General features: G+C 39.2%; 1 protein-coding gene across 1 annotated transcript in view; it reads left to right on the top strand.

Moving 5' to 3' along the window:
* Window positions 1-15,228: 15,228 nt before the first annotated feature.
* The window catches only part of LOC306828559 (receptor-type tyrosine-protein phosphatase C-like), an 18,317-nt gene continuing 7,889 nt past the window's right edge, over window positions 15,229-25,656 (top strand). Inside the window, exons 1-12 of the mRNA XM_079351079.1 lie at window positions 15,229-15,533; window positions 20,833-20,847; window positions 21,409-21,594; window positions 21,763-21,870; window positions 22,093-22,107; window positions 23,012-23,281; window positions 23,376-23,612; window positions 23,695-23,808; window positions 24,052-24,207; window positions 24,329-24,475; window positions 24,906-24,920; window positions 25,166-25,173. Of these exons, the coding sequence (XP_079207205.1) occupies window positions 15,470-15,533; window positions 20,833-20,847; window positions 21,409-21,594; window positions 21,763-21,870; window positions 22,093-22,107; window positions 23,012-23,281; window positions 23,376-23,612; window positions 23,695-23,808; window positions 24,052-24,207; window positions 24,329-24,475; window positions 24,906-24,920; window positions 25,166-25,173 (1,335 nt within the window). The 5' untranslated portion in view covers window positions 15,229-15,469. The remainder of the gene's footprint in view (window positions 15,534-20,832; window positions 20,848-21,408; window positions 21,595-21,762; window positions 21,871-22,092; window positions 22,108-23,011; window positions 23,282-23,375; window positions 23,613-23,694; window positions 23,809-24,051; window positions 24,208-24,328; window positions 24,476-24,905; window positions 24,921-25,165; window positions 25,174-25,656) is intronic.

Raw genomic sequence — 25,656 nt, 5'->3', positions numbered from 1 at the left:
GAATTTGTTAAAGGTTTCTTTATGGGCTTTTTAAGCCTTTATTGTAGAGCCAGGACAGTGGATGGAGCCAGATGAGATTTGGGAATCACATGAGCAACAGGTTGGATTTGAACTTGGGCCGTCTACTTGAAGGACTACATCCTCCATACATTGGGCGTGTGAACTAGCCACTTGACTACCCACACCCCCAATTTGGCAGAATTATGGCCTGATAACTAATATTATGTTATATTTGTAATTATTAAAATTTGATACCACTTAGGCAACACACAAACTCTATTTGAGCGCTGTAGCTAGATGATGATGAGAGTATAGCTGGAATGAATTACCGTACTGTTTAGTCCTGTAGCGCTCCACAAAGGACAGGAAGATCTTTCTTGTTTGAGGAAGAAGTTATTTCTGCTTTACATAAGTATATTACATTTTTGGGACTTATGTGCTTTTAAAAAATATTGGAAGATGCAAATGCCTTTGATATTTTCATAAAACATCTGAAGGGGCAACAACCAAATACTGCTGTTATTCTAAGAGATTAAAAACATCAGAAAAAACTGGTTACATCTTAGGTCATATTTTTCTTTTGCACATTATTATAGCAGGATTTGTATAATATAAGTGTGAAATGTAATTGATATCTATACCTGTCAGTTAATGTATGAAGATGAATAACTATATTATCCTCTTAAATGTGCTGCAGCGTTGGTAAAAAGTATCATGGCTTTAGAGCTGAAAACTAGTGCAGAACATTGCTAAACTTTTTTTTTCATTCCCTTTGTGTGTTTGTGTGCTCACAAGCTTGTGTACTTTCTTCTGCAAGCAACATGACATCCATTTACCCAAAACTCCTAATTAACACTCTTGTCTGTGTTCTATCAGCAGACCCATGAAAAGGTAACTCTCCCACCTCTCAGCCGCCTTTTCTCACTGCTCTGCCTGCTTGTTTGCTTCTTGTTCTCCAACCTGCCACATTCCTGTGTGTGTTTGGAAGAAGTGCTCTATGCAATATGTTCGTTCTTGCTGTATGGCTTGCTTGTTAAATGATCTGTCACTGAGGAGTCCAGCTCACAAATGGACAGAACGACAAATTAAAATGTCCTTTCAAAACCAGGTTCAAAAAAAGGTGTGATCAAGTAACGTTCAAAGAAAGTTCAACAGAAAGATTTAAAAAGTCCAACCATGAAAAGTAAAGAATCTGTTTAATTCATTATTACTGAAGTCTGCTGTCAGGTCTAATAAACATTGTGACGTTATTCAGATCCCTCAAAATTAATAGACGTCTTGAACTTTATAACAGTCCTGTGTGGTGTTGCTGTGTAAGTCAGTGGATGTTCGGCACAGAATAGGAATCATATGCATTTATGCAAGTGAACAAACACGAGGCTGGAAGTGTGTTTTGAGAATTTGTCCAAAGGCCAATATTAGCATATAGCGACAGGCGGACTGAGTCCTCTCTCCCATTCAATACTTGGGTCCAAAGTGGGTTCTTCTGTGCCAGTCAATCAGCCCACACCTCTGAAATGAAATAATGCAGACTTGAAGTGAAGTTTTCAGAGCTAAGTCAAAGGTTAAAACCTTACAGCCACTAGCTCTTCCTGGATTGTGCTAGAAGACCAGTCTTGGTGAGTAAAATAAAAATGGAAGAGAAGGTAAGATAAAAAAAAAAAGTTGAGCAAGTTTTACTCTCTCTATACACCTAACCTTTAAGCCGAGCGCCCCCATGTGACTCCTGGTTTCCTGATTAGTTTACACTATAATCCCAAATCAGCATAATAAAGTGTGTGATGAGGCTGATGAGATCTAACAGTCTGCTCTTGTTTACCCCGCCACCGCACCAGCTCCTTCTGTGTGTGTGTGTGTGTGTGTGTCTGACCCCGAGGCACAGAGTCACTTGATGCTCCATGAATCTATCGTCTAACAAACATCAACAGGCACACGCACACACAAACACCCACACATACCCCCCCCTGGTAGAAATCCTAGTTGTGCTGCAGATCTCAGCGGAGGCCGGGAATCCACATCCCCTTTAGGCTAGTCCTGGGGTGCATTTACTCCATACACACACAGGAACAAACACAAGCCCATAAATATGTGCATGTGCATGTGCACACAGCACACACACACAGCACACACACACACACACACACACACACACACGCACTGTATCTTAATGAGAGAAGGAGATGATACTATGAAGGCGACAGCAGAATAAAACCTACTCACCAAGGACTGACCTGTGGTTCAGGGGCGGCAGCAGCTCGGCAGGGAGCTCCTCTCCCTGCGCTGATCAGAGGGCTGCACCGCCGAGGCTGCTCGCACTGACGGCGCTGCAAAAACCGACTGATTAAACGCCACCGCAGCCTCAGCTCAGCTGCTATATGGAAAGAAAGCTTCCTCTCTTTTATATTTTTTTTCGCTCACTGTTTGTTTGTCAGTCTCCTTTGTTTTCTTTGTCCTCTGCTGAGACAGCGGCGCCAGTTGGATTGGAGCTGTGAGCGTGAGGGATTTCTGCGTAATTAGCTGAAACACTCACCCAAGAAAGCGCAAAAAGTTACATTTTCAACTTTTTGAACTATACTCCTTTTTTTTTACAATATTTCACTGACACTCTGCTTTACTTCTGACATCAAAAACCTTGCTTCATGGTAGAAATATATTTATTTGAGTCTTTGGAGGACATGGACAGCAAAACAACGCAGCCATCTTCCAAGTCCTATTAACAAGTTGTGCAAACTTCAAATTGTGCAAAGCCTGTCCATGAAAGAAGTCCTGACTCTGAGAATATAGGAATCAATTGATGAAGTGATAAAAGGGTGACAGACAGAGAAACTGAATCCCCCCATCATTCTTTTAAAATCGTTTCCCTTCTACCAGCCGTAAGGTACCGCGACGTGAGCTGTTTTGTGTCACAGAAAAGCTTGGTTCATGAAACAAAATGCTTAGATGTGCTTTTATTGTTTCACTGAGTTTCTGAAGCTTTGAAAAAAAATGCAACTCCACTTTTCGATTTGTTTTATTATTGGAGTTTTAGGTGGCTGCCTAAACCTAACAATGAGCCAGATTACAATAAAAAAAACCTGAGATTAAATAAGGAATTGGAGGTGTTCCATAGGACACACAGAAGATGATGGAGCTTGGAGCCAGAGGTGGAGGGCGGCCTGGCCCAGCCCAGCCTGGCCTACCTTCCACACTTCTCCAGCGGTCACTTCTCAGCTCTCTGGACCACTGGAGAAGTGGTTCAACATTCATGTTTGACCATATAAGGTGTGCATGTAGAATTGTTAAATGTGAAGAAATTCTGGCACAAATGAAGGGTTAGAAGACTCTGCCCATTATCTGTGCCCTCTGGCCTTGTCAGGCGAGTCATCCAAGGCTGAGCGGCGACTCTGCCAGCCCCAGGGTCAGACTTTGCTGACTGCCAGCCCCCTCGTGCCATGTGTACAATGTCAGCTTTTGCTTTTGTCTGATGGTTTTATTGAAGCTTTATGGAAACATTTAAGCTCTTTTGTAAAAGACCCATGGAACCCAATGATTAATTTTGAGTGTTTCAAGCATTTGAAATATTACAATATGGCATCAGTAGCATGGATTTTCTAAAGCTAATATTCATTGAGCTGCCCTCCACCCCGCTGTATACCCCCTCGTCCTTGACTGCCACAGTTTGGCCAGGGGCTTCTCTGGCCAGAGTCGACAGATCATGGAAGGGCTGGAAGAAAGACAGGACAGGCTAACAAAGGAGGAAGCTCACTGCCATGCCCTTGAATGACAGAGAACTATTCAAAAAGGCAGACAATAGACACACTACATATCCAGCCAAGTCAACTTTTCACTCATCCTCCACAGTTTTGTCTGCCATTTTTTATGAAGTAAAAGTTTCTCATTTCAAAGTCACTGTCCACCCTTTGCCCCAACTGTGACAGCCAGGAGAGAAATGTATATCTTCAGGCAGGAGAGAAAGAGACCAAGCATCGAGGCCAGGCTGCAGCAGAATGAAGGAAGGGAAAGAACAAGGAGGGGAAAGGGAAGGTGAAAAAAAGAAGAAGAAATGACTGGACAGGGGCAGCTTCGGCAGGGTAAGGAAGCAATGGCTGGCAGCACAAAGAATGGTCCTCCGTCTGTTTTCAGCTACATTAATATCTGAGCTCTAGCCTGCATATATCCTCATTCATTATTCATGAAGCGGCAAGGATAGAAAGCAAGCAGGGAGGAAGGAGGGAAACAAAGGCCAGAGATATTTCCAATCAGTTCTTGTTTAAATGAGACTGAGTGACTGAGCTCTGGGTTTTATAAAGCAAAGTTCACCCGTACCATGATACAAGGGCCACATTTGTTCACAGTTAATCATCAGAGGGACAAATTAAAGACTGAAATACTTTAAGAGTTAGATGCCACACAAATATTCCAAGCATTTTTATTTTTATGTTTTAAACAGTGGCACACTGGGAAACTTTTTCAGATGTACTCACCTGAACTTTACCTGAGTTTAGGAGTAGCTGGATACAGTTGAAGGTTGAGGGATTTCATGGCGAGGCAAAGTAAAGAAATGTTAGTTTAAAAACAATTCTGAATCATGCATTCTTTTTTGAAGACAGTTACATTTAATATTTTTGATTGAGTTCACATGCTGTGACTTGTTTTCAAAATATATTATAACTATTCATTAATACTGCTAATGTCACGTTAGAGACCTATGAGAATCATCCTCTTAAAAAAGCATATTCTTGTGAATAGGCATTCAACAGGTTAAATAGTTGCTGGTGTGGCGCCATAGAAGCAGTTTCCATGTAAGATGCACATGAGAGAAGAAGCAAGCCTTTGTGCCTTTTGATTAACGTTATGAATCTGTCAAAGCTTGTTTATGCTTATAGGCACCAAAACTAATGTTTGGCTGGTTATGTTAGGACCAGAAAAACATGGCAAACATACACAACCTTGCGTTTCTTACACTACCTGACTTGACTTAACGTGTGTGATTAAAACAAATAAGTCAATGTTGACTCATTTCACACACTTTCGTTGGGGGAAAGCCATGTGTGTGTGTCCCCAATCGTCGACCACCACAATCAGAAACGCAAAGTTTACTTTATCTCTTTTATTCTACATCTGGAGTAATGCTATTCAGATCATGACTGACTTTCTTTGTTGTTCCCCCAAGAAAACTTGTCTTTAAAACACTTTATGTGCTATCACCACATAAATTGGAATTTTTTATTTTTTTTTCCGTTACACCCCATTTTTTTCCCAATGTATTATGATGAAGTTGAGTCGTTAAATGAGAGAAGATGCGATGTAGTTTCTACACAGTGAAAGTGATGAGCAGATTTGTGCTTCTTGAGTGGTAAATTAGGGGCGGGACTTTTGAGGGAATGCAGAGGGAATGCCACTTTCAAAATCATGCTCGTTTTCGAAAATGACCAGACCTGGCTTTAAGTAATGCTATGTATAAAACTGATATTCCTCTAAGGCTTAAGCCATTGATCAATGGACATGGAGAGTGTAGTTTGTTTTCAGTTATCCAGATACATTGACATTCTGCTGAAAATACTTCCTATAGCATCCAATGTGTATTATAAGCTGATAATAGTCCCCGACAAATGCATTATATCGCACAGGTGTAATACCTTTTATTTAAAATAACACTTAATTTTAAAAGGCATTACTTGAATTGAAATAACTGAATTGTGACATAAAAAAAAGTTTGTAAATTAACTAAAACATGGATGGTATTTGGATCATACTCAGAGAGTATTATCTTAGTCTTCAGAAGAACTGCAGCCCAGTAAAACTCTTACCAGTCGTTTCACTATTCTGTATTAAGGATTAAGTCTTTTTGTGACGACATATTTAATGCAGTTAATATTGAGACAATTCCTTTGTGTGCTTAAACATTCTTGAATTGAACTGAGATTGATGCTTAGTCAGATCAGAGAAGCCACTGTCCCTCCGGCGCTGATGTCACTTTAAAACTGCCGCACGCCTGCCAGGATCATTGTTCAGAGATTAGTGAACAAAAATGAAAACAAGCCTTCAATGAGCCTGTTACAGTAAAAGGGAATTTTTAAGCAGAATGTATAGTAAGCGTTTTGCAAAGGACTCAAAAATATTTTATTATCTCATGGGGCAGCTTCATTGCGTGCATGTGTGTGCGTGCGTGCGTGTGTGTGTGTTTTCCTGAAGTCTCAGAAATGATAATGCCCTTAACCCCAATGCAGGGAAGACTTAACAGTTGGTATTGACTTTGTGAACATTTACCATTGAGGATTCAGACTATTCAATTCTATTTCAACTGAGGGCTGCAGACGGAGAGGGAGGAAGTCCCAAGGCTCCATGTTGCACTCACACACACATATATACACAAGCACACAGCTGCATACACACACAGGCCGTGTGTTGAATGTGTTATTCTCCAGTGATATCGACTCAATCGGATTTTAACCCCTCTCTGCTGGAGCTGTACAGAGACAAACGCTCTCAACATAACAAAGACTACGTGTGTATGTGTGCATAAGTGTTTGTGTGTGTGCACAACGTGATTGGATGTGTGTACTTTTAGATGTGTAGCCCTTTGAATAGCAGCCACACATGGGAGAGCAAATGTGTCACTTCTGTCATCATAAACCAATATAAACTTTTCACAGTTTTAAATCTTAAAATCCACCTTGTCCTTTAAAGGAATTCTTCCTAATGTTTCGAAAAATATGCATTTTGCTTTCCAATAAAATGAATTAATAAATAATAAAATATTTATTCTATTATTATTTAGATAGATAGATAAATAGATATATAGATAGATACTTTATTGATCCCGAGGGAAATTCAAGGCATCCAGTAGCAGTATACAGACAGGCAGGACACAAGACATTAGTTACAATACACACCCGCTGTCCCCCCCCCCCCCCTGTATACAATAATCCCCCAAACAAGATTTAGCAGCCCCTATGTGACTAAGAATAAACATAATTATATGTTGAACCTGTGCAGTTAGCATTAGCAATTAGACTTAAAACTTATATAGCATAACTTATTTGATTTCAATACATGGCCATAAGCAGGAGTAGTTTAGCTCAGCCAAAATACAGTAACTTGGCTAATCTGAATCAACAGGCCCACAGCAGAGACCTTCTGAAGTCATTACTGGCTGTCTGACGATGGATGTGGACCAAAAAAAAAACACAATGAGAAGGTCATTTCACTTTTGTGCTTCAGGTTTCGGGCCTCAATTTCATAAACAAATTTGAAATACTTGTAAGTAAACTTTAGGTGCATGTTGTGTTCAGTTTAGCTGTTTCATGTTTTAAGTGTCTGTGCTAAGCTAACTGGCAAAAGTCTTACCTTTAACAGCTCAAGTGGTGCAGACTGGCAGAGATTGTGACCATTTTTATAGCTAACTGTGTCTCTGTTTCCAGAGCCTTTATGCTTAGCTAAACTAAACGAACTATCTAAGGACTTCAATTTAACAGTTAGATATAGGAGTAGTTGTAAAGGGTAAATGGACTTTAGCTTGTACAGCCCTTTCTACTCTTCTGACTGCTCCAAGGGCTTTTACTCTGCAGGCCACACCATTCACACTCTGATGGCAGAGGCTGTTACACTCTATGTAAAGTGTCCATCAATGTTAACAGACTAATGTGACTGCAGTTTATATTTTCTCATCATGCTTTCTCCAGACAGTAACCAACAAGCTAATGATTCAAAATGTGTCAAGTTTCCACCAATATTTAATGAAAAAAAAAAAATACAATGAACCAATTAGTAAGCAGGGGGAAAATTAGTTGATCTTGCCAAGCTAGCAGTTCCCTCATTTTCATTGTTTGTGCTAAGCTAAGCTGTCTGACTGAAGCCTTATTTCTAACAGACGAATGTGTGATCTAAATCCCTTTTAACAAACTAACTCTCTGCCTGAAAGTAAATGTTTGTCCCAGAATGTTAAACTATTTCTTCACATCTGAATCATTAAGTTGTTCTACTTTACACTCTCAGAGCTTTTCTTTTTGTGCCTCACTTTTGTCGGAGCAGATTCTTTAGTTTTCTGTCCTCACATTTTTTTCAGATACTGGCCTGTTTATAACGCTATCCACGCTCTCCTAGGATTCATTCCAAGAAGCCTCACATCCTATGAGGACACCCCCCACCCCCCGCTCAACCACCCACCCATCCACCCACATCATTTATACATGTGAGCATTAGGACTTGTCACAGCCTCTCAGTCAGACCCTTTATCAGTCCAGGCCATAGATTCTCATTAAACGGGTGAATCCCCCTCTTTCTGACACTTTGGCCATCACATGTCCACTCTGCCATCTCTCCACCACTGACCATTTGTCCGATCCAACTGGACAGACAGTGGAGAAGCGACATTTTGCCTCCCAATGTGGCTTTCTTGCTTACATATCATACTAGAAAACATGAACAACTAAGCTGCTGCAAGTATACACAGATATCATATTCTGCGTTATGTACAAATTCTTATCCAGAGCCAAAAAAGTGTCTCGCATGTGCATCAGTGTCTCTGCTTACTGTAACACGACTGGACGATGGTCTAATCACTTACCAGCGGTCAGTCAGATAGCCAGCACTGTGTGGTCGCTAGATAAGAGGCCGCGCTCGCTGCCTCGTTAGTGCTGGGTCAGTGAACTGCCGTACAGATTTCTAAATAGCCACTCAAAGAACACAACTGGATTTGTGTGTGTGCGAGAGAGCCTTATCCCTGAAGGCTCTCTGGTTACTGCAGCTAACACAGTCCTGTCAGTTTGTCTACAAATGTTTAAAAGGTATGTTTGTATCCACTTCCTGTTAATGACTTAAGATAAAAGTTGAGCTGCTGATTTTTTTTCCACCTTCTGCCAGGTAGTCTACAGCAAACACACACCCACACACACACACACACACACACACACACACACACACACACACACACACACGTGTTCCTGGTGGGCTTTGTTTTAATAGCGAAGCAAGTAAATATCAGCAGCATTCAGTATTTAGTAGGCCTGAATATATGAAGTCCTCACGCTCTTTCAGCCCCTTGATCCTGTGACTCTCTTTGTAAACACACACACACACACACACACACACACACACACACACACACACACACACACACACAAACGTATCCCCATCTCTCACTCCCATAACAGAGAGGCAGTGAGGTCTGTACTGAGCTGCTACTGGAATGACTGGCAGTTCACGTGTCCACAGAGAGAAAGAGCCAGTGAATGTGTGTTTGAGTATTTGCTCTTTTGTGTGTGTGTGTGTGTGTGTGTGTGTGTGTGTGTGTGTGTGTGTGTGTGTGTGTGTGTGTGTGTGTGTGTGTGTGTGTGCGTGCGTGCGTGCGTGCGTGCGTGTGTCTGTGTGTGTGTGTGTGTGTGTGTGTCTGTTCGCCTATACAGGCCCAGTCTGGCAGCAGAAAGCAGGCACTCATGGGAGGGACGGATGTTGGGTCAGGAAAAGAGGAAAACAAGAGCAGAGGAAGAGAAGAAGGGTTGGAGAGAGATATACATGGAGGACATGAATCCATCTGTATGGGTTCATATGTGTGTGTATGTTGTGTCTGTATGTGTATGTAAAAAATGGATGCATCCTCCCAACTCCTGCTCCGTCAGGGACAGGTTTGGTGTATGGGAGTTACTCCTGCAGCCACAAACAAAAACATACAGCACATATACAGTATGTATGTAAGGGTAATGAATCTGCATGGATTTTAATTTATATAATCTTCATCTCTTGTATATCGAGATACATGTGTATGTGTTGGTGTGTTTATTAGTGTGTGTTTATTTGATATTATACATCAACATTTAATGGCAGCAGGAGGGTAGGAGCCAACACATTTTTTCACCTGTGTTTGAATGCACCAGATCTGTCACTACATGGGGGGTAGAGAGAATGTCATGGAGAAGGTATGTCTTTCTTCATCGTATCCATCCACAGAGTATTTTAATTGGGTTTTCACTCCTCTGCAGAAAAAAAAAGAGGCAAGAGAGGTGAGAGGAGGGATGAATCATGTGGGGCAGGGTTGGGTGGGGGTGGTTGACTACTTGGTACTTTGGTTTCCATCTTCACCTCCCCAGCTATGGCCGTCTTGCTGTTGTGGCCCTCACAATGACTACACACACTTCAGCTAGCCTTTGGTGGCATTGTGTGGTGTTTTGATGTGTTTGTATGGAGCTTTATTGAACAAAGGTGCAGCTGACATTCCGCCTGTGTTGAATACGGCGGCCTCATAGAAACAAAATAATGCCGTTGCACCCAAAGCGTCTCCTAGTGACCCCTCAAACACTCACGGAGCAATGTACACACTGATAGAGAAGATCTGCAGAAAAAGAGCAAGGTGTTGTGTGTGTCTGTGTATAAATATGGGAGTGTGTGTGTGTGTGTGTGTGTGTCTTGTATGTTGATGGTTGATGTACAGGCCTGGAGGGCAAACGCTCCAGGCTTCTCTCGTTAAGAACCTGTCAGTCATCGGCAGAGAGGAACCAAAAGCAGTCCAAATCGCAACACTGAGCGTGTGTGTAAGTGTGTGTACACATGTTTGTGTGTGTATAAAATGCATTCAGCTACTTGGCTATTCCCAAAAAAACAAGTAAGGAGAGAGAAAATATGTGTGGAAAAAAAGGGGATGGCTGTGATGCAACGTGAAGCCACACTGCCCTCCAGTGGTTTTCAGTGGCTTCACAGCTACACAGCATAATCGCGCTTCAGTGTGTGTGTTGTGTATCTGGGTGGATGATGCAAAAAAAACATTTCGTGATTGAGTATTTAAGGAATTTAAGATTATTTTTGATGGATTTGATTTAAAGCTATATGATTTTAGTAAGCAGCAGCCGAGAGGAAGCAAGCCTGGCAATGTTTTAGTGCGCAGTGACACTGAGCACCAAAGAGTGCAGACAGGAAGAGAAAAAGAGGAAGTGTAAAAGACAATCTTTATCGCCTTTCTCTTACACACAACTTGTCTCCTTTAGGTTAACCTAAGAAATGTATGAAAGAGGGACCTGAAGCTTGTGTAAATGTGTTGCTTTTTGTTATTATAGATGCATTAGATGAGTTTGATTACCTTAAGTCCTCATATGATCATAAGAAGTTGTTTTTGTTTTTTGTTAACTCAAAAAATGTTCATCAAAAATTACATCATAGCTGAAACACAGCAAGATCACAATTTAAAGTTGTAGTTAATGTCTTAGATACACCTGCCATAACATCTCAATCCAAATTGAAGGTGTTTAAAGTTTCTGTTGAGAAAAAAGCAGGCACATGTTGAGAAGTCTAAAAAACTGAACGTCAATTACCGAAAGTCTTAGCCCACACATAGCATGCCAGTGCAGCGTGCAAACAGTGGAGGGAAAATTGTGTGCAGCTGGGTGTAGAGCACAGTCACACAAACACACACACACACACACATACACCCACACACACACACACACACACACACATATCTACTTGCATCTCTTGCAATCCCTTTTTATCACACCTCCCATGTGGTCACAGCTGTGACTGCACAGAGGAACGAACAGCACAGACTTAAAGATACTTTTTACGGCCTCCCTTTCTCCTGTCCCCCTGCCTCTGAGGAGCTTCAGACATTTATATAAGAAGAGAGGGCATACTATAAGAGGAGGAGAGATTAGATGAAACAAGAGGAGGAAGAAGAGGAAACTACAGAAATCTTCTGAGCAACAGATTGTAGAAACTGAAGAAGAAAAAAAAATTGGGGAAGCGATGACACAGTTTCTCATCCAAACCACACCCCCTTCCTCATCCTCTACATAAAGATCCACAGCTTAAAATAGAGTCCACAGACACGTGTAATAGCTTTGGGGATGTACCTACGCAAAGTAAAAATCAGTATTTCCATCTGAAATCTAAAGGAAGTTCTGTTATGTGGGAGGGAAGACATTGTCTGGTTTCCCTTCACCTTGCATCTTTACAGGTTTCTCTCTGCCTGGTGGACTATCTAAAAACAAAAATGAAATATAAAATTGTGTCACATAGTCAGAATTCTTACTTAGATGTGATTCCCATATATGGGGGTTTACTATGTGTTACCATGTGCTTTGCTCTTTATGGGTTAATGTTGGGTCTCCTTAAATTATCAACGAGTACAGTCTTGACCTGCTGTGCTGCAAATGAAAGTATTTCATTATTTCTTGTAGGTATTTAAAACAGCTGCAGGACAGAAACATGGTCTCCAGTATGAACTTATTGTTCAAATAGCATCAAAAAAATAATCATCTACATTTAAAACTTCTGTGAGGAGTTGTTCAGTGGTTATGAAAAAGACTGAAATCAGTATTGAAGTCTCTTTATGACCTTCACAAGCAAACCAGGTGATCAGTGATCTAGTGACTGTTTCTGTATTGTTATTAGTAGACTACTGCCTGAAACCTCTGCTGTGAATCTGAAGGTGTCAGTGAGAGTGATTAACAGCACATTGCAAAAACTGTTTTGCTGTATTCTGGTTTTATGTTAAAAGAAAAAAAAGTCTATTTAATCTGTAGTTGTAATTTAGTAAAAGTATCCTGTGCTGGACAAACTATCTTCAAATTATTCATCATTATCATGTAGTTAATACAAGTCAGGTCTCTCTTTTGTGTGTCTTCTCTTGGTATACGTGATCTGATCAGCTTCACCTCTCTTTCACTATAATCAAGGTTTATTTCATTTAATTTCCATTAATGTCCAAATCTTCTTCAGAAGTGTCTTTCTTAAAACAGCTTTTTGAAAGTGCGTGACACAGTTAACATTAAAAAAAGGAGGTGTTTCCACCCTTTGAAGGGGGAAGTTTCTCTATACTCACATTGAATCCCAGTTTAGAACTACAGACTTTTGATGTCACAGGTTACGTGAGATAGAGAGTAGAGATATCCTGTGCGTATAACTTCTTAACACTAAAACCAGACTACATTAACATCGTAGTCATTTTTCCTCACACCCACTGCCCACTGCCCAACAGAAAGGTAGTTTTGCTTATGTAAATTATGTAATCTGAATTTTTTTTGTCAACTACATAACACAGCTGTGATTATGTAGCTATCAGGACATATTTCTTTGAAAAACAACTTTCAGACTAATTCAATGAGTGATTGTCAAAAGCCAAAATCTTATTGTGAGTGAGCATGAAAGAAACTGAGTATATATTCAATATGACTGGGTTATATACTTTTTAATTGAATATCATGTAATCAGGAAGTAGTTGAACACTATCATTGCCCTGCAAATATTTTTTAGCGAAATGCAATTGTAGTCAGGAGGTTGAAAGCTAACGTGAGCTGTTGCAGATGGTAGCTATAGGCGAAAAATAAATGTTGATTTAAACCTAAAAATGTTCATTAAATGTTTTATTTTGAGTGAATGATCAATTATGAAGTCAACTATTTGTCCTTTTTCAGAGGGAGGTCATGTTTTGACCAGCAGGTTTCTTTGAACAGATTACATAAATAAACCATCTGATGGCATTCTAGAAATATTGTGACGTGATAATATTTTTCTACTGCAAAAAGAATCAAAACTGAACAAACTGGCTTTGGAAGATTTTTTTGGTTGCATCATGCAACAATGAAGAGCTTTAATGCTGGTGTTCTTTCACAGAGAGTACATGCTGTCAGGGCTGTACGAGGAAACAGTCATATTTACACTTAACTCCTGTAATGATCACTACTCCTATACATGAATATATTTTCCATTGTTTCATCAGTAACTGTTTTGTTTTCTTTGGGTTTAGGAAATGTTCTTTAATTACTGTTGGATCTGAGTAGTTCTTGTTAGTCCCACATCGCGTGCAGTAAACCAGCATACTGTTGCATTTGTGATGTCAGATCAGACATTTCCAAATTCAACATGGTTGTGAGAACTTTCTTCACGAACACATCGGATACAGATCATACTCATACACAGCACTGCACAAAAGTAATTCTTGCTTAAGGGCCACTTCCTGATTACAAGAATCTTTGCTCTCTGAAGTGGAAATAACCAAATACCCTGTGTTTCACAGGTCTAGGAGGAAATCCATATATAGATCTTCATTCTTAAAATATCATGGATTTTATCGGAAATGCTTTCTGTCGATCTAAAGTTTCCGGTACAAACGTTTTTCCAATTGAAATACTGAAACGGTTTTGTAAACAGTTTTATCTCTTCAGAAAAAAAGATAATACTATGAAAACGTTTAACTTGATTGATATATTCTTGGCCTAAATTCATAGACTATACACAGAGCTACATATAGTTCTCATCCTACCAAACAAACGTTTAAATGGTTGTAGTAGCTTCTACAAGCTCACACCTTTCCAAACTGTCCAAACACAAACTCACTCACACTCTGCTCTGTTTTCTGTATTATTTTTGTTTTACTGCATGAAACAGCTGAGTGTGTTTTCATCCAGATTCACATCAGCTCACCACCCAGAGTGTGAGTCTCACTCCCCAGAGAGTCTCTCCACTCCTCTCCTTCCTCTTTTATCCCCCATTTTCTTGTGTATGTAAACAGAAGTAAAGCATTTTGAGCTCCAAGGCAGAGCACGATGATCAAACAGTGTGCACGATCAATGACTTTGAAGAGATCTAACATCCCCTTATAAATGAATTTCATACAGAAGGAACAGCAGAAATGAAGAATCTCACTTCTGGAGCCAGTGGCCACATGTTTTCTCTCTCCTTAGACTAAAAGAGTGACGAAAAAAATAGAAATTACAAAGTTTAAGAAAGGAAAGGCTGCATCTTTTTTTCTTGCACATTGCAGCGCTCGCTCTCTTTTTTTTTTATGTGTGGCCCAGCACTGTCAGTCTGCTGGCTGTAGAGCAGGGAGGAGTCCGTAAGAAAGAAGTTGGGATCTTAAATGTCTCACTACCGTACCTCTCTCATCTTGCGTGCCAAATGTCTCATGTAGTGTTAGAACAATTCAACAGAAGCAAACGAAACAGAAGACTGCAATTGTGATGTGTTGACACGATAACTTTAACAGTTTGGGTCTGTTAAACTTTGAATTTAGGAGCAGCCGTGTATCTCAAGGCCTTACAAAGTAAACATATAAAATGGAAGTGTTCCTTGTCTAAAACTGAACTTAATCACTTTTCTTTAAGTCTGTGGGTTTTCACACTTGAGCATATTCTCGAGAACATTGGATGAACGAAGACTTCCTGTTCTTGGTGGTGTAGCTGAAATGAAATTTCCTGTCACCGCGGCATTAAGGTAGCAGCAGCCTTGTTCTTTTTTTTTTTTTTTTTTTGGTCTGACATCACTGCCACTTGCTTGATTTGACACCAGAGGCGAGGTTTCAGGGTTTGGGGAACAAGTCCAGGAAGCTGCGTCAACCGATAAGACAGAAGAACGTATGTAGCTAAAGACAAGGTTTTTGACATATTTCTTCTTTTAGTTAGTTAGTTAGTTAGTCAGAAAACAGCTTGAATTTGGCTTGTTAATTTGTGCCTGTAGGGCTGTTCTGTATGGTGTGTGGCTGAACACACCCTAACTCCTGGACATGGCAGGTCTTTTTGGTCTGAGGATCCTGCTTCTCTGGGCTGGTATCATCGGTTTGGCAAACTGTAAGTAATAAATGTAATCTTAATGAAAATAATGTTGAGAGGAAATGGTGTTTTGTGAAGTTTTCTCCTTGTGACTGTTATCCGAAAGTCTTCAAGAAGACAAGAAATCTGTTTATCGTGCATAATACATTAATAGTAATACATAGGTGATTAGGTCTCTTATTCTAAACTCTTAACTGTTTTTGAAGTTGTAGCATCCGGTTGTTGAACACATGATCGTGCTAAGGGAGAGAAAAAGTGAAACACTTGAAGTTGAGAGATTCAGATTGAGATAGAGATGTGAATCCGTCAGCTCAGAAAACATGTAATGTAATCATTTCAAGTACAAGCTGAGGGCAGAAACGACAAGCTACAGTATATCATGTCTTTGAGCCGCACCGACTTCATGTTTCTTAAACTTTCCAAAGCCAAGAACACAAGACATTAGAGTGCACAGCAGTGATGTGAAGAACTACAGAAGTGACAGCTTTGTGAGGCCCTTTGGCAAAAGAATAAACACTTATGTTCAATCAAAGACGCCTGTTAATAACAAGACGCTCTTTAAAAAAGCTCCTTTCATTTGTTTCACAGCTGTGGGAATTTTTGCAATCATGTTTCTGTTCTGCTTTGACATTGTGTGTGTGTGTGTGTGTGTGTGTGTGCTTGTGATGTGATGGTGCAAGTGAATATGTGTGTGTGTTTAGAGTTGATGTGTGTCAGAGAGGAGAAAATTAATCGGGGTGTGTCGCTGCAAGCGCTTTGCATCAACCCTTGTGGCTGTGTGTCTTGTATTTGATACGTGTGTGTGTGTGTGTGTGTGTGTGTGTGTGTGTGTGTGTGTGTGTGTGTGTGTGTGTGCGTGTGCGTGCGCTCATGGGTGAATGCATCTGTGTGTATGGGGGTATGTGTGCGTGAATGCAACTCTGCATGTGTGTGTGTGTGTGTGTGTGTGTGCGCGTGTGTTAAGCTAGTCCCACCTTGCTGCCTCTTACATCATTCAGAGTTCTGCTGCAGATCAAATATTTCTGTTATTTTCAGCTCAGATGTCTCTATATAACTTGAAATAAACCCTCCTCTCTATTTATACCACTCATTAGTCAGGGTCAGTATTTGTCATTAGAGTATTTCTCGGAGAATGTGCACGGGGATCACTGTGGTGCACCACATGGACAGAAGGTCTTCATTTATGTCTACAAAAACTCTCCATCAACATGAAGAGTGTTCTTAAAGTAGCAATCTATGAGCTTTAGTTTAACATTGAAGATCAATTTACTTTTCATCGGAGGTAATCAGCAACCGTACACCACTGAACTTTAATATTGTAATTTTATCAATACACTTAACTCTATTTTTCAAGAGGCAAGTATCGTACACAATATTAAATCCACTTTTAAATAAACTCTGATCACATAGAATACAGAACATTGTTATACTGTGAATGGACAACCAGGCAAACAGATAACACCAACCATCAGCTTCACATCAACAGTCAGTTTAAATGTAAATGTATTTTAATAATAATACAAAAAGGTTATATCCAAACAAATATCTCCAACAGAGCTAATGTTGTCCTAAAACGTAAGTGCTTTTACATTCACTTCAGGTGAAGTTAATTGTTTCATTTCACTATTGAAAATTATTTTTAAATCTCAACTAGGTTTTTTTCTCCTGGTTAAGAAAATGAGAAAAAAAGCCACCTACAGATTTATGAAATTTATGATAGTGACTTAAAGATCGAAATGAGTTGCTGAGAACTCAAGTTGTGAACCCTCACTCGTTTGTTAACAAATCACATGAAGGTCCACATAAGTTCTAAATGTTTATTCAACAATGTAATGATGGTTATGATGAAACATAAGATGATGACAACCCCTACGCCTTGTTTGACTTCTAACATGAAGGTTAAAAAAACCCATCCAAGTGCTTATGAACAGAATTATCAATACCATGGAAGGAATTTACCCAACATAGTTAGATATTCCATGATAGTGGTAGTAGCCCAGTCTGTAGGGCTAGGGTTGGCAACCTGAGGGTTGCAGGTTCCAAAATGTGGAAGTTGGACTGGTGAGATGCCATTGAGCAAGGCACCAAACCCACAAGAGCTCTGGTGCACCCCCTGGGTATAGTGTAGCAGACCCACTTTGACATTTCTCCTCTAATGCACGTCAACAGATCCAAAAGTTAAAATACAAAAGTATGAAACCTACTCATGTATTAGAAACATACTCATGTACAGTATTTGTCCGACTTAAGTAAATGTCTAGGTATAGTTAAGTTAAGTGTAGTCATCGTTCAGCAGATTCAAGGGCTCCTGTGAGGGAAAATATTTATCAAAACCCCTGATTATGTGCTATGAAATAAATGTTTGTCCTCTACATCCTGCTGCTGTGCTATTAAAATAAAAACTATTAGTGCTATGAATATGAGCATTTAATCTTCAAATAGAAAGTTAAATCTTCAAAAAACTCAATTCTACTCTGCTTGTTTTTCTTAAAATCCTTTCTTAAGAGGTTCAGTAAACTTTGGCTCAAATTAGCCCTACAAGCCAAAGGTCATGTTAGAATTGGGTTTAGCTATCATGGGTTTATCATCTCCATTTAGATGCAAATAACGAACTCTCTTCAACTGCAGCAGCACATAGTTGTTTGATCTGAACGTCGACCACTTCCGTGTTTCAGTGTGAGTTGCCTTTATTTCCTGTTAGAGGCGAGCAGAGAGCTGAGGGCAGAGCACAAGGAGACCGAGCAAATGTAAATGCCTGTGAATTCATGATGTATTAAAAGGGGAAGTGCAGTGTCTAAAATGAAGAAGTGAGGTCAGAAATGTTCAGAATGCTGCACGAATACAGCTCCGAGGAGAGGAGGAGGTGGTGTCACACAGAGCGAAGACTGTGTGAAGAATGCAAAATTTGAAAAGGACGAAGACACTTTCCAATATATATATTATATGTTCAACATTGATAAAGAGAAACTGATTGATAATAGACAGATATGTTGCAAGATGATAATGTTACTAGTGAGGGGTATAAGGGAATCGGTACTCTAGTTGTAACATACATTAAAACTTCTAATAAAAGCCATCCAAATGAAAGGCCCAGTTCCTCTTACCAGCCTGGTGTTGCTGCATGTTTTAACACACGAAGGACGGAGACAGGTCTCAATTATAGGCCCTGACGCATTTTGTGTTGAAATTGTTTTTCTAAAAGAGACAGAATAATGTTCGTATGTGCAACAGTGACAGAAAGAAGTTTCAAGATCATAATGGAGATTTATATGTGTCAGCACGGCCTCTCATTGAGAGGCTCCTGCGTAATGATCCAGAAAAACAATAAATAAAATGTCCACCTCCTTGAGTGACATGAGGGACAGAGACGACTCTGCTGCTTGTGCTAGTTTGAAAGATGTGATTAATAATGAAATTATGGAAACACGTTTTGTTTTTCATCTCTCGCGACATTTGAACATTATATGATATTCTGGGTAAAACTACAGACATTCTGATAGATTCACACAGGTCCACAGACCAGCACAGCACTCACTAGTGATTGTATTACTGAGGATCTCTCTCTCTCTCTCTCTCTCTCTCTCGCTCTCTCTCTCTAAAGAGTATCATCATGTCTTCTTCTCGTCCTCTTATGACCTTGGCTAAATTAACTTCACACCACCATTTCACTTTGCCATGAAGACGTTGAAAAAGAAAAAAATAACTTGGTTGAACTTCTTTTTTTTTTTACTTGCTTCTTGTTGTAAGGGTGGGGCTTAAGCTCAAAATTAGATCAAGTTGAAAGCAGTTTGTCTTTAGTTATTTGAGTTATTCATAATGCACAAGTTATGTCTCCATTCACTTTAACATTCAAATCCATCCCAACAAAGCGTTTAGTGAAATGCCACTAAAGAGAGAGAGAGAGAGAGAGAGAGAGAGAGAGAGAGAGAGAGAGAGAGAGAGAGAGAGCGGGTGAGCATCTCAGCTCAGGTTAGTAAAACAAAAGTGCACAAAACCACATCCTGAGGCGGTTTGACTAGTCTCTACCTCAATGCACCCTGAACACCACTTTTTCTATTAAATGACCATTGTACTAAAGTAACCTCACACGCACACAAAAATAATAGTTTTCATAGAGACAGAGCGATCAATTCCAATGAGAGCAGGTTGGCTGGCCAAACTGTAACAACTTCTCTAAGAACAGCAAAGTTTTAGGTGTGAGTGCAAAGCAGGAAATGGTGGTTTGCCTTCTAAAATAGCAAGGCCGCATTGTTATGGCAACCAGGTTGCACAGTCTTGCTTCTTACAAAAGTTCAGCTCAAAATGGCCGCTTTTTCCTCTTTGTGACCTGATAATGCCTCAGCCTGCAGGAACAGTTTCACTCGTCTGATGATAGTCAAAGAACGCTCAAAATGAATATCCATCTTTTTTTTTGTCTCAGTGTTCACTATCATGAGGTAGAGATGAACACAATAACTCTCCAACATTCAAATACATCAAAACTGTCAATGAAAGAAATGCTTTTTTCCACTGCGCTCCGTCTTTGTGCTGCTTCATTTCTCTGTTGTCATCTGTTTCAAAAAGTAACATGATATAAACAGGCTCAGGAGGTGAAAGTGTGGTATTCTGTGAGCAGTGAGAGACAACACTACATTTCCCCAATCTTTTAAAGAAGTTAGGTTGACACTAGCCTCCATTTTGGTTTCCTCCCCAACCCAGGTTTTAATATTGGAAACAGAAGAACATGTTCAAAGGAAAAGAAAACATGACAGACAGTAACATGATAAGCAGAAGAAGTGAACCTGTCACACCTTGTTGGTTTAGCTTTAAACTTTTGAAATGGATGACGGGACTATATTTATTCTTACCTACACAGAGTCATTGGATTAATTTTTAGCTAAGGTTAAGCAAACCCACCGTCACTTCAGGCTTCATATCCTTATTCTGTTCTCTGATATGAGGGTATAGTGTTAAGACATATTCATTTGTGTCCATTTCATTTTTATTCAGATTTGACTTTTAAGCTGTTATAGATTTTCTTTTATAAAGTTTTACAGCATATTCCATGTGCAGAGGCTCTAATCTAGTATTAATATTGTATTAAAGTAACTGACATAGAAAATATACTGGTGTTCATCGACAGGAGCTGAGAGAGCTTCTGTGAAATGGCGTTACAATCTCACCATCAAAGTATTTTTGATGACACTTCCTACTCTCTGGCTAGTTACATTAAGCCCCTGCTCTGAGTACAGCTTCATAAAAAACTCTATCAGCCGTTGTGCTTCATGAACACATGCTGCAATAGTTCTAATGTTTTTTTTTTCTTTTGTAATTCCAGGTCAAGGGACCACTGGTAAGTACACATGAAAACAATAACACTTCAGCATTCAAATAGATCATAAGTGTTAATGAAAGAAATGCTTTATTCCACTGCACTCTGTCTTTGTGCTGCTTCATTTCTCTGTTGTCATCTGTTTCAAAAAGCAGCAACACCTCATGATATGAGCATGCTCAGCAAGTGAACATGTGGTATTCTGTGAGCAGTGAGAGACAAGACTACATTTCCCCAATCTTTTAAAGAAGTTAGGTTGACATTAGCCTCCATTTTGGTTTTCTCCCCAACCCAGGTTTTAACATTAGAAACAGAAGAACAGTGATACAATCTTTGGCTTCATAATGTTCAAGTAACCTAAACATTAAATTATTTTCAGCCAAAGAAAGACAACATCAGGTTTCGCAACCAGAAACTGTTTAAACTCAGTTACATGTAATGCTCCACCTGATTCATTTTATTGTATTTTAGCTCTGTGCTGCTAAAGCTATCACTGAGTGTGGGACATTGTCCCAGAACCTTTTAGTGTAGCTGTAATAGTGATTGTATGTGTAGCTCGACTAATGTTTTCTTGTAATACAGATGTTTCAGGCCCCTTACCTCCACACAACTCCACAACCACTGCTCCCCCTGTGGTCACCAGCTTTTCAGGCAGCCTCTCATCTCCACTCAACATGACAGCAGCTCCTGTCATGACTTCAGACACCTCAGTCACTGCCCCCCAAACCTCCACTCACTCTTCTTCACTTATACCAACCAAAACATCTGGTAACGTATGAAGCCCCTGCTCTGAGTAAAGCTTCATTATAAATATAAGCATGGAAATCAGCCTAATATTCTCGTCCTGAAATATGAAATAGATATGATATCAGGTGAGACTCTTGTAAGTAAAATGATTCTACTTGAAGATGACTCCTCCTGCTCTAAATCTTACAGCCTTTACCTCTCCTGCAAGCACCTTACCTCCACCCACAACCATTTCAACAATCGAGAAAAAAGACCCTCAGACAAACTCCAGCAACACAATGGCTCTGCCCACCACAGGTTGGGATTATCTCATTAAAAAGCTCTATGTTTGTTCTTGTGCAGGACTGTGGTAAGATTGTATTTTTCTCTTGACTCGGTAACTAACCCTGAAAAGAAGAATCCAAACACCAGCTCCCTTCCAAGCTGCTTTGGAAAAGTGTTTTTATGTTTTATAATCATGCATTAATATTTTGTTGTTGTCTTTTCTTATCTCGGGTAAATCTTCTCCAACCACCACAGAAACACCTCCACAATGTAAGTAGCAGTGTTTTCCAAATCTAATACAATACTGATGAATAATAATTAATAATAATTCAATAATTCAATTCATTAATAATAATAATAATAATAATAGCTTAAATAGAGCACGTTTCAATGGACACAAGGAGGCTTTACATGAGAACACAAAAAAAATAACACAATTAATCCAGGCCACACTGGAGCTGAGTTGAACTGGTTGGTTTCAAGAGTTTTTTGAAAGACTCAACTCAGAGACATGTTGTTTAAGCAGCCTCTGCCGTGACTGTGCGACGAGTTGTGAATGGTTCAGTCAGTTAAAGTCAGACAACATCAACATCAATGAAACTAAGAGGTACAGTTTGGTGACTGAATGAAATCCAGCATGCTCCACCAAACTCTCACAGAATCTGTGCTTCATTGATTTAAAACTTACCATCAAAATGAAGGGTCATATAATTGAATAAATTCATTTCTGCTGTAAAAAAGGTATTTTAAACAGGGTCCTATCATGGGGGATTTTAGTGTCAGCCTCAAGTGGACACTTGAGGAACTGCACTTAGTTGCATTAGTTTTAGGAAGTAGAATGTAATTTGTTTTGATGTAATCCTGGATCCTCTTATCATCTATCATCTGACAACCTTTAAGCTTGAATGTCTTTAAACAGACATCTGAAGCAGTGCAGCTAACAATCTGCTTTTAGACTTTATCAACCCAAATGTCATTCTCCACTCTCAAGTTACCAGTAGGATTGTCATAAGTCTGGCTGGATGTCCTTTATGGCCAACAAACAAACGGGTTGATCACAAAGGTTCTAACGACTATATGACCATGGGCTAAAAAACGACTGCAGATTACAACTCCAGTAGATTTACACGATACACTGAGTGCAATTGTATGACTCTGTTGATATCATGTGTAGGTTCTTACAGTGTCTCAGCCATCAAGTTTGGATTCAGGATAAAGATAACAAGCTCTACCATTCGTAACTACACCATAAACATCACTGAAGAGGCCAGTTCTGTGACCAGAGAGGAAAACGTCGTTCACAACAACAACCAAACCTCATCACATGAGATCAAACACCTGAAGCCCTGTACTGAATACACACATGCTGTGGCATTTATTGACATTGATGGCAACATCACTTCCTGCACTGGAAATAAAACCTCTGAACTCACAAATGAAATGAGTGAGTGTAAATAACTATCATCGAATAGAGTCTTTTTTGTTGTTATTAAGCACTGAGTTTCTAGAGACATTTGTGCATCACTTTTTTGTTTCAGAAAAAGAAGACGTTGAAACTGGAAGCTGCATCCCAGGACATGTTTGTTACAAGAGTGATTGGAACATTAGCTCTTCAGTGTCAGCATTTAGTCATGTTACAGCAAAGCCATGCCCCACTAACGCTTCAGAGTTTTGTATCAAACCTGGTATCGATGACATTTGCACAAACTTGACCACAACCTTCACTTCAAAGTGCATGAGCTCTCCCTTCAGCTTCACCAAAATCATCCCTGTTGGTATGTATAGCAGCGTGTTACAGTATTTACTGAATAACATGTTGCATTATATTTCATATTTTGATTTTATTTGTCTTCACAGATTATTTGGATGCAAGTGAAATACAACAGGAAAAACCGACTGGACTTCCTGCAAAAATACAAACAATATTACCTTCAAACTGTAGAAATCTCACCATTGAATACACGTGTCAGGGTAAGTGAGATAAAACGGTTTGCCAACATTATGAATTAATGTAGAGTAAAACAAAAAAAGTTCCATTAAATACTTACACTGTAGTCTGACAGCGATGAAAAGGATTAATAAATGGAAGCAATCTGATATGTAGGAGGAGGTGAAGATAGTGTTGTTCTAAATCCTAAAGATATACAGTATGCTCATAGGCACTTAGGCACAAAGAGCACTTGTTATAGAAATGGTGTTATTTTGTTTCCTCAGAAATGGGTGAAAAAAATGAGCCCAAAAAAGCCCAAAAGAGCCCAATAAAATTAGATGAGCTGGAGCCCTTCACAAACTACAGCTGTACGGGTCACATCAAGGACAACGATATTGCCATCAATAAAACAACTACTATCAAGTTCAACACAAATTGTGGTATGTTTACTCTACTTGAGTTCAATTAGAGCAACAATCAGCTCGTATCCTGAGATAACTTGGGACAGAAGAAATTCAGAAAACAAGTTCATTTTTACAGATGTCTAATGTGTTCTTACAGAGCTTACAACCGATGCCTCAAAGCTGACGCAGAATGACACTTCTGTTGAGTTAACTTGGACAACAACCAGTCAGAATTGTACAGACATAAACAACGATCCAAATTTGTCTCATGTCTGCAGTTGTGTCAATAACGGACATGAACCCAGTAAGTAAAGATACTCAAAGTGTTTCTGCAATTCTCTTATTAAGATAGCATGCATGTATTTCTTTCTTTTTTTCCTGAGTGATAAAAGATGTGTTTTACCTGAGTTCAAGTCAAATCAAAGTGTGTTGAAGATAAATGTCAAGTCATGATTTGAAACTTTATTAAAATGATAAAGCTTGGATAGTAATCTTGAGAAAGAGTTTCTGTCAGTCATTCAGTCAGTAAATGACAGCTCTGTTTGTTCTTGTACAGGACTGTGGTTGAGATTGTATTTTTCTCTTGACTCGGTAACTAACCCTGAAAAGAAGAATCCAAACACCAGCTCCCTTCCAAGCTGCTTTGGAAAAGTGTTTTTATGTTTTATAATCATGCATTAATATTTTGTTGTTGTCTTTTCTTATCTCGTGTGAATCTTCTCCAACCACCACAGAAACATCTCCACAATGTAAGTACCAGTGTTTTCCAAATCTAATACAATACTGATGAATAATAATTAATAATAATTCAATAATTCAATTAATTAATAATAATAATAATAATAGCTTGAATAGACCACCTTTCAATGAACACAAGGAGGCTTTATTGAAATGATAAAGCTTGGATTGTAACCTTGAGAAAGAGTTTCTGTCAGTCACTCAGTCAGTAAATGACCGTTCACTAAACAAGTCAAACAATTCATGACCTTTGAAGTGTTAACTGTAAGATGTGTTTCCCTTGTACCAGTACTCATGTTTACTAAAGCTCGATCTGATGAACTTTCACTGACAAACAATGATTGATTCATTGACTGACTGACTGACTGATTGGTGTTAAATGCCTTATTGTTCAATCAAACCGACAAAAAAGAAATGAAACTGTGTTACAGGTAGTGATGTTAATGATTAATCAGTTATCGATTAATAACAATCAAGAATTTCTGAATAAAAGAAAATCTGTTTTCTTCATAATTTTATCGAGCCTTGTTTTTTAGTCATTTAAATAGTTTGTATTTAATGAATTCATGTTTCATGTAACTGTTGTGTGAGTATAATGTTTTTAATGAAACAAACTGAAATAAAGATGTGCGTTTTGTCGCTCAATAATTATTCTTGATTAACCGATTATTGATTGTTAACATGTTCAACTGTTTAAGAGAAATTACTGAAATTTCCAACCCTTGTTACAGATGTTCGTTCAAGAGG

Source organism: Symphodus melops, assembly GCF_947650265.1.
Source record: "Symphodus melops genome assembly, chromosome: 8".
NCBI classification, from domain to species: Eukaryota; Metazoa; Chordata; class Actinopteri; order Labriformes; family Labridae; genus Symphodus; species Symphodus melops.
The sequence above is the reverse complement of the archived record's forward strand: the minus strand, read 5'-3'. Positions and strand labels throughout refer to the sequence as shown.